Source organism: Protobothrops mucrosquamatus, unplaced genomic scaffold (genome assembly GCF_001527695.2).
Source record: "Protobothrops mucrosquamatus isolate PMUCROS unplaced genomic scaffold, P.Mucros_1.0 scaffold201, whole genome shotgun sequence".
Taxonomy (NCBI): domain Eukaryota; kingdom Metazoa; phylum Chordata; class Lepidosauria; order Squamata; family Viperidae; genus Protobothrops; species Protobothrops mucrosquamatus.
In genome coordinates, this window is record NW_015386556.1 from 263612 (window position 1) to 280016 (window position 16405).

At 57.0% G+C, this 16405-nt stretch overlaps 1 protein-coding gene across 1 annotated transcript; it reads right to left on the bottom strand.

Annotated features, from left to right (window-relative positions):
- Window positions 1–1805: 1805 nt before the first annotated feature.
- On the bottom strand, window positions 1806–8745 carry PRX (periaxin). The gene is made up of 5 exons (XM_029283720.1): window positions 8719–8745; window positions 8442–8525; window positions 8006–8165; window positions 7558–7751; window positions 1806–6626 (listed from the first exon to the last, which is right to left on the bottom strand). The coding sequence occupies exons 1-5, from the start codon at window positions 8743–8745 to the stop codon at window positions 1806–1808; spliced, it is 5286 nt and encodes a 1761-aa protein (XP_029139553.1).
- Window positions 8746–16405: the final 7660 nt, after the last annotated feature.

The window sequence follows — 16405 nt, forward strand, 5'->3', positions numbered from 1 at the left end:
TCCTCCAAAAGCAGCACCCACCACCCTGGAGGGGCCGGAAAGCCCCCTTGTAGTTATGTTCTTGCCGCCCAGGCCAACTCCAAACACACCTGCGAACCAGAATTTGCTTGCCCCTCACCAGGAGAAGAGAAGCCCCAGTAAAGAAGCTTCGTTTGGCCTGATGGTAGCAAAGCCAGCTTGCTGAAAGGCATCAGTCTTGGGACACTATGAAGACTGATTTATTAATGCAGGTGCTTTTGCGGATCACTGCGCGTGGCACTGGATGCACAAAGGCCCAAGAAAGAGGATTAGAGGGACTCCCAGCTGTTGCTCTTCTCTCTCCTCTGCAAATCTGCCTCAAGGCACTGTATCCAAACGTTGGCTTCCTCCTCCAAGAACGCCCCGGCAGAGATGCCCTCCTGACATCCTAGGTGGAGGGGGGCCTGGTTCCTGCTGCTTAGGTGAAAATGGCACTTGGAGCACAGGAATTGGCTTTGGAATTGGCTCACTTCAGGTCCCCAGCAGCAGGTGACCAGCGCACGGGAAGAGCAAGCCAGGATTTCTGGATGCTGGCAGGGCACTGAATTTGTGAAGTCCCACCTTCAACATGGCACAAAAGGGAAGAGGAAGGGGAAAAGTTGCAGGTATTACTGAGTCCTTGGCTAGGTTAACTGTTGGGCTGGTTCTGTGCAGAGCTGAACAAAAGTGATGTATCTGTGGATAGCCCAAAGATGAAACGTGATGCAAAAAGTAATGGAATTAGTTCACAGATTAATTTTTATTCAAACATAGGGTAGAAAACAAGCAGCAGCTGTAGAACTGGCTATCTGAGATAATCATAATCTAGGGAAAAAGCAGTTATCAGATCCTTTAGGTTTTTTAAAAAGGCCACTTCAGGAGGCCACTTTGGTTAAACATTAGAATAAAAGGTTTCTGTACATTCAGAGCACATGGAATAATTCTGCCCCATCTGAGAAGAGGGAGAGGCCCACCTAAATTGCCCTTACTCCTTACCCATTTCCCAGGGCCAGGGCCCCCCTTGGTGCCACAGGTGGCTATTCCCAGGTTATTCCTTTGGACAAGACCAAGGGGGGGGGGTACCAAGTGAAGGCAGCGGAAGCCGCCTCTCCTGGGCAGCCCTTGTGTCCCTGCAGACTCGGCATCCTCTTCCCGCAGGCATGGCTCCCACCAGCCCTCCGGATGAGGGGTGTCCCATTGTTTGCAGCATCAGCGTGAGGTGTGCCCTGCTCCATCTGTGTGCTGTCATCTGCCCTGGTGCTTCCTTTTACAAACAGAACCCCCGTGGAACAGCCCCAGCTGCTTCCCCACTCAAAACTTCTTCCACCACCACCACCCCCCATTCTAAAGTTACAGAATTAGTGTTGTCAAAGGAGCTGGGGTAGGGAGGGGCCTGTCTTCCAATGGAAAGAAGCAGGTAACTCCTTTGTCCCAATTGCAATCAGTGCCGGGGCTTGCCAGGTCCGCATCCCTTTCTGGACTGGCTTCCTCTTTCAAGGCACAGCCGGGGTTCCCTTCCCTCCAATCTGCTCCTGCAGCAGAGGAGGAGGAGGCCGGCCGTGGAGGGGCAGTTAAAAAAGGAAGCCTATCAGAGAGGTGGCTCTACGGATGTGCCAGCCCGCCCGCCCCTCCCCCTGCCAAGGCCTGTCCCCTCACGGTTAGTGCTGGACTTTACACATTGTGAGCCAGAACGGGGAGCACCTGATTCAGAGAGCCTCCTTTGCGGAAAACTTCCTGCCCTCCCCCCCAGGGCCACTCTCTGCAGAGGCAGCCACAGCCAGCAGCCTGAAGTTGCCCCCGCCCCTGTCCTACTGGTGCCTGGAGATCTCCAGCACCTCTTGGGATCTGGAGCTTAATGCCAGTTTTGGAAAGCTGAACTTGCTGGATGGCTCCCCTGTGACGGTCGTCTCCGTTTGGGGCCTGGGTGCAGTTCCGGCCTCGGGGGCCGACTCCCCATTGCGCTTCTTGAAGCCAGGGAGCGCGATCCTGGGGGGCTTGAATTTGGCAGCCTTGAGGGCAGCGGAAATGGCGACCCCGCCGTGACCTTCCTCCTTGGCCTCCTCTGCTTTCACCAGTTTGAGGCTCAGCTCTGGGTCACTCTCGGCCCCCTTAGAGGGAGACAGGAGCTCCACCTGGGGCAGTGGGATCTTCCCCAACTTGCTCGCCCCACCCTGCAGCAGCCCCTCTGCCCTCTCTCCCTGCAGCTGGGTGGCTCCCTCGGCCTTGGAAAAGCCCAGCTTGGGCACCTTCACCTTGGAGGAAACCGCCTCAGCTCCCCCGCTGAGTTCAGTGGCCTCCTTGGGCCTGGAGAGGGACAGCCCGAAGGGGGCCCTCAGCTTGAGTTTGACCGCCTTGGCCTGGCTGCCCTCTTCTCTCGCCAGGAGCCCACCAGACCCCTCCTTCTCCCCAGGCCTCCCCAGGGCCAAGAGGCCCTCCTGGGCTTCCATCTCCTGCCCCACAAGGCCCTCAGGAGCCTCCAGCCCTGCCCTGGGCAGGAAGAGGCCAAACTTGGGGATCCTCACCCTGAGTCGCTTCCCTGCATCTGAATGGCGGTCTGCCTGCTTCCAGCCCTCCCTGCCTGCCACTTCCAGATCCAGGGATCCCCTCTGCTGGGTGTGGGGGGCCCCCACCTCATATTCAGCATGGGTTTTGAGATTTGGAGCAGAAATTTCCAAGCCAGGGACCTTAAAAACCAATTTCTTCCCCTCCAGCTCTCCCCCACCCGCACCCCTCTGGCTTGGAGAAGTGGCCCTCTCTGTGCCCTCTTTGGTGCCTACTACCCCACATGCAGTGATAGCTATTTTGGGCATCTTCAGCATCTCCAGCCCCCCCTCCAGGTTTGTTGCCCCTGCCACCTTGGCCTCCTCTCCCCTCTCCTGATCCCCAGAGAAGCTGACATCGGGCAAAGCAATCTGGGGCATCCTGAAGGCAGGCGCTGCCTCCTCGGCAGGGGGGCAGAGGGGCTGGGTATCCAGGCTCAACTCAGCCTCTGGCTTGGAGACGCCAAGGGACGGGAGCTTCAGCCTGAATCTGCTCTCCTCGGTTCCCGTCCCAGTTTCTGTTTCCAGTTTGCCAAGGCCAAGAGGCAGAGTGGGCACCTTCAGTCGGCCCTCTTTCACCCCTGTTTCAGAGCCCAGGGCGTCCGTGCTTCCCCTGATTTTGGGAGGCTTCAACTCCACTTGGGGGACCCAGGGCAAATCCTCCTTGCCCTGCCCTTCTCCCACTGAGCCTGAGGCCCCAAATGTGGGCCACTTTACTGAAGGAGCGCCTACTGTGACCTTGGGCGTCATCCCTCCCCCGTCCAAACCCACATCAAGCTCTAGCTCCGGAGCCTTCACTTTTGGGGCGCTGAGCTTTGGCAGCCCCATTGGAGGCATCTTGAACTTTGCTTCTGGCCCTTCCGGGGCAAGATCCACCTTGGCTGGAGGCAGCTCCACCTCCGGCAGCCAGGCCTTGGGAAAGGAGATGTCCACTTTGGGCAGCCGTACCTTGGTGCCCAGGGCAGAGGCTTCAGCCACCCCTTCTAGGTCTTTCTCCCCATCCTTCCCCAGCAGCTGCATGGCCGCCTCTGTCCCGCCCTCCTCGCCCTTCCCAAGTTTCGCCAGCTCCACCTTTGGCAGCTTGATCTTGGCCCCTGCGTCAGGGGCTGCCTGGAGAATGCCTTCTTCTTTACCAGCTATGGACAAACCAATGCCCAGCTCTAGTGTGGGAGCAGACACCTGGATGGAAGGCGCTCTGGGCATCTTGAGTTCTCCCTCCTGCTGCTGGATCTTAGCCTTGGCTGCACCTCCTGCCGGTTTCTCCACAGTTGCCGCTCCTTCAGCTTTAGAAGTAGGCACAGCAATCTCCACTGACGGCACCTGAACCTTGAAACCAGGACTCTCCGGCTCTGGGATCAAACCTGCCTTGGCTCTGGGGGCAAGCTTTGGCAACTCTATCTGGGGGAGGACTTTCCCATCTAGTTCTGGAGCTGAAAGGTGGAATTTCTTTCTCTCTCCTTGGGCCGTCAGAGAAGGAAGCTTCAGCTGGGGCATCTTCCCAAATGGGCCTCTGGGCTTCTCCTTCGGACTCCCAGGGATCTTCTTGGCTTTGGCCTCTACTTCTCTTCTCACGAGTCCCAAAGAAACTACCCTGAACTTGGAAGCAGCCTTGGCGTCCTTCTCCAGCATCCTGGGGTCCGGCTGCCCTGTCGAGCCCTCCTTGCTGCCTTGCAGCTTTACCTCCCCACTCTCTAGGGCACCCCACTCTTCCTCCTTGCCTTTGCCCCCGAAGCTCAGAAGTGAGAGTTTGGGCCCTTTAAACTTGACCCCGAGGAGTTCAGGAGAGGTTCCCTCCCCATCTCCCTCAGACCATCCTTCCGTGCCTTGGGGGTGGCCAATATCCACCTCCACCGTGGGCAACTTCATTCTGCTCTCCGTAGCCCTTTCAACCTTGAGGGCTAATTTGGCATCTTCTGCCTCTGCTGCCCATTTTGATTTGGGGAAAGAGATCCCAAACTTTGGCAATTTCAGCTTTGAACCCAGGTTGGCAGCTTCTGTGCCCTCCACTCCAGACACCGCAACTTCCGGGCTTGTTTTGCTCCAGACTTTGGGGCCAGAAATGCTGAATTTGGACAGGGCAAATCGGGATAGTTTTGCCTTGGCCTGACCCTCGGCCGTCGCCTCTGGGAGACGTATTGATGAGATCTCCACAGTTGGCAGCTTCACCTTGGCTCCTTCTAGGTCAGCCTTTGGCCCTTCAACGTCCTCTGGCTGCTCCTCAAAGGCAAGGCCCACCTTAGGGAATTGGGCTACCATCCCAGCGAGGGACGGCCCTTCGATGCTCTTCATCCCTGGCCCCAGCTCAGGCCTGCTGACCCCACACTTTGGAAGGCTGATTTCTACCTCCAGTTCTTTGCTCAGGGTCTCTAGGGTGACCTCCTGGGCTTTAGGTCCCTGCTCAGAAACTTCTCTTTCACGCTGCGCCAAATCCAGCTCCACCCCAACTCTCGGCAGCTCAATGTCCAGCTCAGGCAGAGTTACAGATGCAGCACTCAGTGGGGCTGGAGGAACGGTCACCTCAACCTTTGGCTTCTCAACAGCACAGATGCCCACCTCTGGCTTTGGCACCTTAGGAAGTTGCACACCTGGCATCTTCATTGCCGGCAAGGAAACATCCACCTTTGGGAGGCTGACTTTTGTTCCCAGGTCTCCTTCCGGTTTTGGCATTTTGACCTGGACTGGAGGAGGGGAGGGGGCTGCCTTGACAGGGAAATCAAATTTTGGGAGGGATATTTGAGGCATTTGAAACTTAAATCCAGCCCCTTCAGCAGCCTCTTTGGGTTTTGCCTTTCCAGAAGGGGCAGCTGGTTCCCCCATTGCCTTGCACAGGTGCATATCCTGGACTTTGGGAGCAGAGATGTCAAGAGACAGCACCCTCACCTCAGGGAGCCTCACCTGAGCATCACCTGCCGCTGCAGCTGCCTCCTGGCCCTGCAAAGGCTGCTCCCCCAGGGAAATCTCCAGGGCAGGCAGCTGAATTACGGAGCCCTTCGTCTTGTCTGCCGTGGGGCTCTCTGGTTTCCCCACGCTGATTTCCACCTGGGGCAGCTTGCCTGCTCCTTCTTGGGCCTTGGAGCCCAGCTGGGGTAGGTTGACCAAGGGGAGCCTCCCCGAGATCTCAGGGCTTTCTGCACCTGTCTTCCCCTTGGGGAAGGGGAGCTCTAGAGGCACCCCAGGAGCCACCATGCCCAGAGAAGGCGCTGCCCCTCCTGGTCTCGGCTGCTCCTGCAAAACCTTTTCCCGACTTTCTCCCAGGGCCATTTCCAGGTCAGGAACCTTCACCGAGGGCAGCTTCAGTTCCGCTTCCTCAGCAGAGATCCCAAACTTGGGGACTTTGATCCTGAACCCCTCTCTTTTAGGGGCAGCCTCTGGGGCAGCACGCTCCAACCTGGGCAGGGCCAAGTCTACGTCCACCTTGGGAGCTGCCACTTCAGCTGCAGGGAGCTTCAGCCCGGCTTGGAGGAGGCCTGGGTGGGTCTCCAGCGCATTGGCACTTCCTTTGGGCAAGGCAGCCTCCACTTTGGGCCACCCGAACCGAGACTCCGAGACCGCGAGGCTCTCGCCTTTGGGGCCGGCCTCGAGCGACTCCTCCTCAGCCCCCATTTTAGGCAGAGCAAATTCAACTTGTGGAGCTTGGAATCCCACTTCCATTTTTGACCTGGCTTCTTCCTTGGGCTTCTTTGTTTTGGAAAAGGGGATGGTGAATCGGAACATCTTCCCCTCGCCTCCTCCTCCCCTGCCTGCCTTCTTCAATTCCAGTCCAACGTGGGGCAGGCCCATGGCAAGGCGGGCCTCGGCTGCAGCCGCTTCCTTGACCCTTAGGCGGGGGAACCTCAGTCGGTGTTGTTTTGTCTCTAGGGAGGACAACTTCCACGCACTGTCTGGGCCCGGTTCAGCCACGGCCACCTCTCCAGCACTCCTGGCCTTGCGCAGCTTGGAGAACTTGGGGAAGGAGAATTCCACATCAACCGGAGGCCCCTCGGGCTTCCCAACTGCCAGGTGTGCCTCCGTCTCCTGCAGGCTCTGTGACACCATCCTCCTCCTCCTCTTCTTCTTCCTCCTTTTCAGGGAGGAGAGACTCTTGATGTTCTGAGGAGAGAAGAGGCAAGGAAGGGGTCAGTGAGCCTCCCCGGCCAAGAGGCCTGCCTCGTTCCCTGAGACCTGAGGGGCGCTTCTCCTACCCTGAACTCTGCAGTCTCTGGCAGAACTCCTGCATCTAAGGGGTTCTGCCCCATTTCCTTTACGACTGACAGGGAGGGGCAGGGGGTTCCTGGCTCCGTTTTCTCAAGCCAGGGAATGTCAGCATCTACCCCCCTTTAGGCCCTCTCAGCCTTGCTTACAATGCAGGGGGACTCCAAGGACAAAACAGGAGAGGGACGAGGGCCCAACCGATCTTTCTGTAGGAAGCAGAAAGGTTGGGAAGCAAACAGAAACTTGCAGGCTGTTGGGAAAGGAAACGAGCAAAGATCCTGCCTCGAGCTGAGCAGATCGTCTCATCGCCCTCCGGAAACCCACCAGGAGTGCCTGCAGAGTGACCTGCGAAAGCCGATTCTGATTTAGACCCACTCCGTAAGGGGGCAGAGGAGCTGCTCCTCCTGTCTTGAGTGGTGTACCGTACAAGTGGGAGAAAAAAGCAGCAGGATTGAATCTGGATTCCATTATAAATGCAACTTGCATTTTAGATGCATCCACTGCTGGAATTGCCCTTTAACGGATTTCTTAGTCCTGCATAAAACTTACTTATCAGCAATCTCCCTCCTCGGATGACTGCCTGGAAGATTCCCAGTTCATTTTATCAGCCAAGAGAAGCCCAACAAAAACTACTTCCCTGTTTCTCCTCTGAACTTGTGCTGAGAAAGAGGCGGCCTTTGAGGACAGTCGATGGATCTCCTCTTGTGCTCCGCCTCAGCCTTGGTCTGGGGCTGTCACCTCACCCTCCCTGGGTGGCTGCCGTGCAGAGGAAGGCAAAGTCTTGAGTTCCTGGAGGTAAAACACACCCAGGACTGCCAGAGTCACCTACCAGCTTGGCCATCTTGGCTTTGGGGCCTCTCACTTCAAAGACGGTGGCTCCAGGCTTGCGGGAGATGTCTGCGCTGGGAACCACCCGCTTCAGGCAGAAGGAGATTTTGTACGGTTCAGCACACTTGAGGATCTGCAGGGCGTCTTCATACTTTATGTTGTCAAAGTAAACTCTGGCGCTCAGGAGCTGATCGCCTGCAAGTTGCAAGATGGGTGAAGGAGGATGTTAAGGGCATCGCGGCCATCTGGTTCTCGGCCTGCTGGTTCCCAAGATCTCTGGCCACCAGGCAGCTGCCCAGGGCACGGCACCCGCTCTCCCACGAGTGCAGCCCTGGAAGGCACGAGAGCAGAAAGGCCTGAGCAGCCAGACGAGGCAGTGCCCCGTCTTGTCCTTCCAGCCCTGCTGCCAGTCTCTGCCCACCCGAGTTGGGCCCTTCTGGATCGCTCACCTTCCTGGAGGCTCAGCACTCGCGCAGCCGGGGAGTCCTTGAGCACGTCCTTCACAAAAAGGCCTTCCTTCCCTCCACCGGCCACGCTCAGCCCCCTGGCCCCGGCTCCGGCCTCAGTCTCCACCACCATCTCCAGCAGCTCAGAGGCCTCGATGGTCTTCTGCAAAGAAAGAAGAATCCATCCATCCATTCTTTGCCTCTGGCTTCCTGGGGTGGGAAGGGGGGTGTCACTCTACTAAATTTGCCACGTGATAAAACTGGCTGTTCTGGAAGATTCTTTTTACAAGGCTGCTTGTCAAACAGGGCAACCGCAAGGAATGGCAGGCGTGGAGAAGGCAGAGGGCAGCTTAAGGAAGTGTGTGCAAAGGGGGCGCCTGTTTGATGGCACTTGCAAAGCTGTGTTTGCCTCAGGAGGAAGATGCCAAAGATGGCTTACCGCTTCTGCCAGGTACACCTGCTCAGTGTGGATCCCCTCAGAACCCAGTGAGAGCAGGTCAGGCTTGCCAAAGCCACCCAGCAACTGCCACCTGCAGGGGACCGTCAGGTGAAGAGGGGATCCTGCCCCATCCAGAGAACCCCCCAGCTTGGCTTCACTTGCTCAGCTGAGCTGGGGATCTCCCTAGCTTTCAAGGCAAGGCGATCTGAGAGCCCCCCCCCATTCAGAGGTCCCTTCCTGTAGCCATTGAAGCTCTTCAGTCTCCCACCATGCTCACCTCCATTGCAATGAATTGTGCTGTCATCCTGGGGGGGTGGGCAGCAGAAGGAAGTGCCCCTCCAATTCAGGACCTCCTCCTTGGTTTGTGCCTTTTCTCAGGAGGACCCCTTCAGCACCACATGAAGCTTCTCTTCGTAGTCCTGGAAGGGGATGGAGAATCTCAGCCCCTGGTAGAGATTCTGCAGGCTGCAGAGGTGGGAGCACCAGCCATGTTCCCAGAGAGGGTGCTGAGACACGCCCAGCCTCTCCCCTGCCCTCAGCTGAAACAATGATTCTTGAGCTTCAGGAATTGCCCCAAAGTAGTCCTGGCTCTCCCTCCACCTCCTTCCGCCCACAGGAGAGACCCCTTGGAAAGAATCCTCTACCCCCCCTCTTCCTCCCACCTTAGGCCCTTCAGAGTGAGCCCAGCACTGCATCAGGCAGCACATCCCTCTGACCCCCCCCCACTAGGAACAGGGAGCAAAAGCATGATTGCTGGGGGGGGGGGGTAAAACCTTCCCCTCCCCGTCAACTGCAAGTGGGCCGTCATGGAGTAGGCTCATCACCCTCCTGCAGGCACCCACAAGACCTCCTTGCCCCAGAGTGGTCCAGCCTTGGCATGGCACCCCCCCCCCCAAAGCTGCCCCTGTTTCCAGGGGGGAAATGTCTCAGGCTTCAGAAGAGCACCCAAAGCCCAGAGAGGAAGGAGCTTCCCTTGGCTCCAGTAGAGCCAGCGGCAAGGAAGCTGAACACCAGGGAACACACAGGCTGCGGTGATTCTTTCTGCCCCTCCAGAAAGTTCAGCTCTAGCTCCCATTAGCCGGGGGGGGGGAGGAGAGACCAGAGGCATTGGCCACTTTCAGAGTCACTGCCCAACTGCCGCTGGTAAGATTGCCCCCCCCCCGGCTGAATCCTGCCAGTGTCAACTCAGCCTTTCCTTGGTAGGCTTCTGCCCCCACCCTTGGTGTAGTCTTGTTCTGTTCTGGTTCTGGGCAGGCAGAGCAAACTGTCCTAAGATTCTTTTGTTTAGAAAGAATCCAAAAGTATCTGCCCAGCAACAGAATTGCTGCCCAGGTGGGAGAAGGAGGGAAGCAGGTGGGGGGGGAGGATTTCTGAGAGGCAGATTTAAGCAAGGGAGGCATCATTGGGGAGATGGCAGGCCCCATTTGCCCAGGATCCAGCAGGAATCCACCCCTGAACCAGTTTTCCAAAAGGGCTGAGTAAGTCAAAGCGGCGAGGGGCTTTAGGGCAGCAGCGAAGGCAGGGAGGGGCACAAGGGAGCTGGCCATCTCCTGAGCTCCTTTGGAGTCGTCGACAGCAGAAAGGAAACCCTCCACAGGACTTTTGCTTCCTTTCCTGCTGGTCAGTCCTGGGTTGGGGGCTGCTCTGCTCAAAAGCAGGCCACAACACAACCAGTTCTCCGGGTCCCTCTGGGTGAAATGGCACCTCCCTTGCAGGGAAACTCTGCCCACAGCCTGGAGTTCGATCCTGACAGGACTCAAGATTGACTGAACCTTCCATCCTTCTGAGGTTGGTAAAATGAGGACCCAGATTATTGGGGGCAAATAATGCAGACACTGTTAACCACCCAGAGAGTGCTATAAAGCTCTGTGGATCAGTATATAAGTCTAAATGCTATTGTTATATGCTATTGCTATTTCTTGTGCAAACTATCCAATTTATTGGACAGAATTTTGCAATGACTCTGCCCTATTTATATCACACCTTGGGTGCTTATTTTAGTTACTGTTATTTTTGTTATTATTTAAGTTTGTGTACCATCCAGAGACATTGGGAAGTATACAAATACTAATAACAATTTTCAGTTATGTTTTAATTTGGCGGCAGCTTGGGGCACCGCTTGTTATGCCTTTCATCTGGGCAGGGGAAGCCCACAGGAAGGCCACCACCTCCCTCGGGGCCTCTGGAAAAGAGAGCCAGATCCTGCCCCATGGATGCTTTTGGGATAACCTCCCACACACAGGCGGGAGCAGCAGCAGTAGTTCCTTTCCTGCCTTTCAGCCCAGCCATGGTGGAAGCCATGCTGCTGCTCGTGCAGGGCATTTCATTCCCACGCTGGATGTTGGGGGCCCACGCCACTCCATTCCCCAAAAGGTCAGGGCTCCGTGCCAGGCATTCCCTGCCTGGGAAGACAAAGGGGTGCTGAGTCCCAGCCAGGCCTCTGGCATTGCCAGCATTCCAAGGAGAATTCCTCCACACCTCTTCAGAGTCCACTGTGGACAGAAGGCCCAAAGGCTCCATCCTCACAGTGGCCACTGAGCAGGAGCAGGGCCCAGGCGCAAGCATGGCAGCCCCCCTCCTTTGGCCAAGCAGAGGGGTCAAGACTGTTGGGCTGTTACCTCTCTCTGCTTGCCTGTGCAGCCTGTCCACTAGGGCAACTCAGAGGACCAGCCTGGGAGGACGAAGGGGGCTCACGGCAAGAGAGGAAGGGAGGTAACATACAGCCCGGAGGATCTTTGGTCCGCTGCCTCTGGATAGGCGTCCCTGGCAGGGCTGGGAACAGCTCATGGAAGTGTTTGTGGCCACCAAAAGGCGAAGCAGAAGCCTCATCCAGTTGGGCCAGGCCTTCCATGGAGCCCAGAAAGCAGCTTCCAGCAAGGCTCATCCAGGCCTGGTGGGAACCCCTGGAGGTGAGGGCTTCGGACACTGGGACACAGCTGTCGGAGGCCTCTTTTGGCAGGAGTCCAAGTCGCCTCTTTGGCAACAGCACAGTAAGTCCCTTACACTGGCTGGAGCTGACAGGCCCAAGCGGAAAGCCAAGATCTGTCTCCGGCCCAGCTTCCCCAAGCACGGGCAGCAAATTAAAAGTGAACCTAGCGAGGTGTCAGGCTGAGTCCGGTGAAGAACTCCACAGTCTCTGGGCCAGCCGGAGGAAGACACTGACGCGACTTCAGGAGCTCCCATAGTTTAAATGGAAGAGGCAGAGAGCGAAGAGAGCTGCTCCCACTCGGGAGCAAGAGAATTGGGGGCTTGTTTGGGTCCCTCCCCCCTCTGCTCACAGCTGAGCTGCTAGAAGGTTGGGGAGAATGTCAGGCATTCTGTAGTCTCAGCAAAACTCAGGAGGGGCCGGGGCAGAATGGGGGCCGAGGCTGCAGTTCCACCCAGCAAAAAGATCCCAGGAAAGTGACTCAGCCTCCATCCCTCAGATGGGCAGCCCAGATGCCATTTCAGACGCAGGTGCCTCAAGGAGACTGGCCTTGCTAGACCGCTGTGCCTCTTGTGCACTTGTGCTGGACATCAGCCTGCCCACCTGCCGGCTGCCCACTCCTGCTTTGTTCACCTTGAGAGCAGCCTTGCCCTGGCTTTGGGAGAGCAGGTCACAAGCCCGGTCAAGTTGAGCTGAGGGAGAGATCACAGGAGAGCTAGTCCAGAACACATGGGGGGGTGGGTGGGGGGGGTGTCTGAGCAGGACTTTTGAGCTGTGGAAATCAAGAGCAGAACAAAATGGTAAAATCAGAAACACCTCAGAGGTCAAGAGGAACAAACATGAAGTAAAAAAGAGAACTTTCTCCTTTGGGAGAGATTGCCAGAATCGGGCTGCCCTCAAGACCCCGAGCCATTTTCTCTCCCATTCCCTCCTTCAAGAGACATGCTGGCTGCGCTGGGGCGTTCAGCTCAAGAGAAAGGAAGCTTCACCCACCTGCCTCACCCCAGGATCCTCTGGCTAATTCTGGACCCGGATCCTGATAAACACTTCCAGCCAGATGCCCTCGAATCAGTGCCCTGCTCCTTCCTCTTCCTCTCTCCTTAGCAGAGCAGGCTAAGACGGTCCTCTTTTGAGAATCCTCTTCTCCTTCCCGAGAAAGCCGGCTGGAGGAGCAGGCACTGGAGAGAGAGACAGCGTGAGCAAGGACAAAGATTGGAGCTGGGTAAGAAGGGAGAATCGGCCCTTTTAGGCTGGGCTGTGAAACTACACGGCCCTCGGGCTCCGGGGATGGCTTCCAATGACAGGCCCAGCAGCGGAAAGTGGGAAGGCTGGTCTGAGCCCTTCTCCTGCCAGTCAGGCCCAGGGCTGGGAGGAACGAGGCCTTCCCATCTCCCACACTGGACTCCAAGGATGACCACCAAAAGCACCTGGGCCCCTCAAGGCCGATTCCAAGGACCAGCGGCAGCCCTCATGCCCATCTTGGCCGGTCCCTCCTTATCTTGGTTCTGGTCATCCCCCAAGAGCCCTGTGCTCGCCTTCCTGTGTCCCTCGGCCCGTCTGCGGCCTCTGGGCTCTGATCCCCTCTCTTTCCAAAAGACCCTCCCTTTGAGGCCCCTCTCTTATCTTTTCCTTTTCCCTCCCCCCAAACCAGACTGCAAAGTGGGCTTCCCTGAGGTCTCAGCAGCTCTCAGGAAAGGAACCGACTCCCTTCCTGAGTTGGAGCACCAGTTCTCGCTCGCTTCCGGTGTTAAATACAGGAAGACGAGCCAAGGAGCTTTCCTAGGGTTCCAGAGTTCATGATCCAATCAAACAGGAAAAGCCCATTTGCACTCAGCTAGAAGCCGCTGCCTGGTTTCCGAAGAAGCTGCCCTCTCTGCGAAGGGGGCTCTTCTTGTGTGGGTTGTCCCAAGCCACCCGGACAGCTTCTGGGAGATTGGAGGAGCAGAGCCCAGGTGCCTACAGGTGAGCACGGCCAGGGGCCAAAGCCTGGGGCAGCCCAGACAGCTTTCCAAGCCAGGAGGAGCAGGCTTGACCATACCAGCGGTTGCCATGTGCCCTGAGACGGAGGTCACTGCAGCCAGAAGAGCCACCGCCAGATCGCTTTCTTCTAAAGAGCAGGAGGGAGGCTCGGAGGGCAGCTCTGAGGCTGCCACATCTCCCTTGCAAAAAGCCTACTGGCCACCCAGGGCGGTATCTACCACGCCACCTTACAGAGCCACGAACCTTGGCTGCCATATGGTGCTCCTTTGGATACTGCAGACCAGAACTGCTGCCCCGAATTAAGTAAAAGACGGGAAAAGGGAAGTATCAATCAAAGGTTGAAGAAGCTGCCTGGCACCTGACCGGGGAACCAGCGGCCCCGGGGACGTTTTGCAAGTTTGGAAGGAGAAAAAGCGGCCGCCCTCCAAACGGGCTTGGCCCAGGCTCAGCACGGTCCCTCGACCCCCTCCCCCCTCGATGCCCCGGCACTGGCTTTTCCTGGGCCGCCGGGCAGCCCAAGAAGCTCCTGGTCGATATCCGAGGGGAGGGGGCTGCCGGGCCAACCGGGAGAAAGCTGACGGCGCGCCGTCTCCTGTGGCCGGGTCGGGAAGAGCGCGGAGGCTCGGAAAAAGCCGGCGAGTTGAGCCTCGCCCCAGGCGCTCCCCCGGCCAGCAGAACTCCGGCGTCCACCTGCCCAGCGGGAGTCCAACTCCGCGCTCGGCCGCGTCCAGCGAGCCAGGCTTGGAAGGGGCCGAAGGACGCCGAGACCTCCCCCCCCCGCACAAGGCCAGCGTGGTTCTGTACAGCGAGTCGCCCCGGTCTGTCCGGAGAGGACTCGCCGGTTGGGGAAAAGGGCAAGCCGCGAAGAGCCGGCCCCTTCGGACTCACCCGAGCCGGTTCGTGCGCTCCGCTCCGCAAAGCTCAACCGCAAGTCTGGCTGAGGCGCTCCGGGCGCGGTCCAGCAGGAAGGGGGCGGCTCTGGCCGACCCTCCATCCCGTGGGCGTCCAAGGCGGCCGCGGCGGGGCCAGGCAGGGCCTGGGCGGCGTCGAGCCGGGTCCGAGGCAGCCCCGCCCAGAGAGACGTTGCGACCGAGGCGCCACTCCGGCCCTCCCTCCGCCACAGAAGGCCCGTCGAGCGGGCGAGGCGGCAAGAGTCACCCCCAGCAAGGGAAGGGAAGGGAGCGAGGAAATGTACCTGGGGGGGGAGGAGGCTGGGCACCCCTCGCTCTCCGCAAAGGACCCTGCCGGAGCTGCCGACTTGCATCTTTGCGGGCAGAAACGCCGCGTTGTTTCTGCTAAGGCAACTCTCGGATAAGCAAGTTGTGTCTCATCTCCTGTACCAGAACCGGCCAAGATTACCGGGAGAAGCTGCTGGGAAAGGCCCGTGGTTTCATCTTGCCTTTCCGCCCCCCCCCCTCTCCGCAGGGCCTGTGAACCAAACTGCCACCCACTGAAGAACTACCTGTGCCACCCAGGACTGCAGGGAAAGAGTCTCCAGCTTTGCAGTGGATGAACCTGGACCTGGAATCAGGAGAGGCCTGGCATTCAAGTGAGGCACCAACTTTACCTCAACCGCCTGGCCACAGTGAGAAGCCATCGCCAGAGGCCAAGGGTGGCTGCTAGGAAGAATTTCTGGGCTCCGTTTGACTCTTCACAAGTTTCCACCCCATCTCAGCCACAAGGCTGGGGAAGACGCCAGGAGCTCTTGCGGTACCCTCCTCCAGTGGGGAGCTGAGCTTTTTCGGAAGGGCTGGACAAATGTGCCCCTCCTGCTCTCTGCTGGACTGGTGCTGGACTGGTGCTCCAGCCAAGTCATCCAGGAGCCTGCCCGTCGGAAGAGCATCATGGAGGATGTCAAGAGCTGCCAGCTGGGGTGGCATTTTGTGGGGCAGTGGTCCACACAACTTTGGAGAGCAAGATGTGTTTGTGGTTGAGGTTATGGCAGTTGGGTGAGACTGGAAAATGTTCCCTTGCAGGCACACACTGAGACCCAAACGGTGCCATGTTCGGTCCTATCCACGTGTCCCAAAGGTGCCTTTGGGGTTTTTTTTTTCTTTGAAAATTTGTCGCTTCTCTTCCAAGAAGTTGAACTGAAGAAGCTTCTTAGAAGAGAAGTGAAACTTTTTCGAAGAAAAAAATAAACAAGAAAGTCCAGTTGCCTTTTGGAAAAAGCACCTTTGGGACAACCCTGACCTGGATGATGGAGAATCTCTATAGACGTCCCACCCTCTTCCTCTGCAGTTTTTCATTCTTTCTTTTCCTTATTATCTATTTGCTGATCAAATCTCTGCCACAGCCAAATGAGTTTTGGTAACCAACATAGAAGTTTTTTTAGGCAAAAGAAAAATGTTTAAAAAGCAGATTGGGTCAGTCTTAGAGTACATTTAGATGTAAACACAGAAATCTGTAGCTTACAAAAAAGAGGCCAAGGAATGGTGATAGTCCAGAGGTTAAGAGCCTCTGGGGAAGGCTTCAGGAGGGGATTAGGGGAAAGTCCCCCCCCTTCTTTGCTCCATGTTTTAATATCAGTCTGATTCACAGAGCAAGATAAAGTGAGATAGGCTGGCCTTGTGTGAACTTCTGTAGTTGTGTCAATAAACAGTAACTAGTCAAAACACATTTTAATGTATTGTTCAGCTCCAACCACCATTCCACTGCAAGGTTGGGAACAGCCACTTGCTTAGACAATCTGAAGATGGATTTATACCACCAATTATTGGAAGACAAGCAGCCTGCAATCTCCCTGAGCAGCAGGAGGCGATCAGGCAGGGCAGAGCAAAACCCAGAGCCCACTTTCCTTGTTTTCATTCGTAGCTGGGTTGTCACTGTGGAAGAAAAGCTGTTGGATTAGATGCGCCCCCCCCTTGATCTAACCCCAAATAGTTCTACATTCTTCACCTTAAATTGGTGCCAAATCAGTTCAGAATTTGCCCTCTGCATGAACTCCCTATCCTGGAGTTTCTTTCCACTCCAGCAACCACTTTGGGCATCCCTTCCAAGGCCAGCAACATCCCCTCCCTCACAGAAGCCCCCGCCTTGTCCCACAAACTCTCCCTCA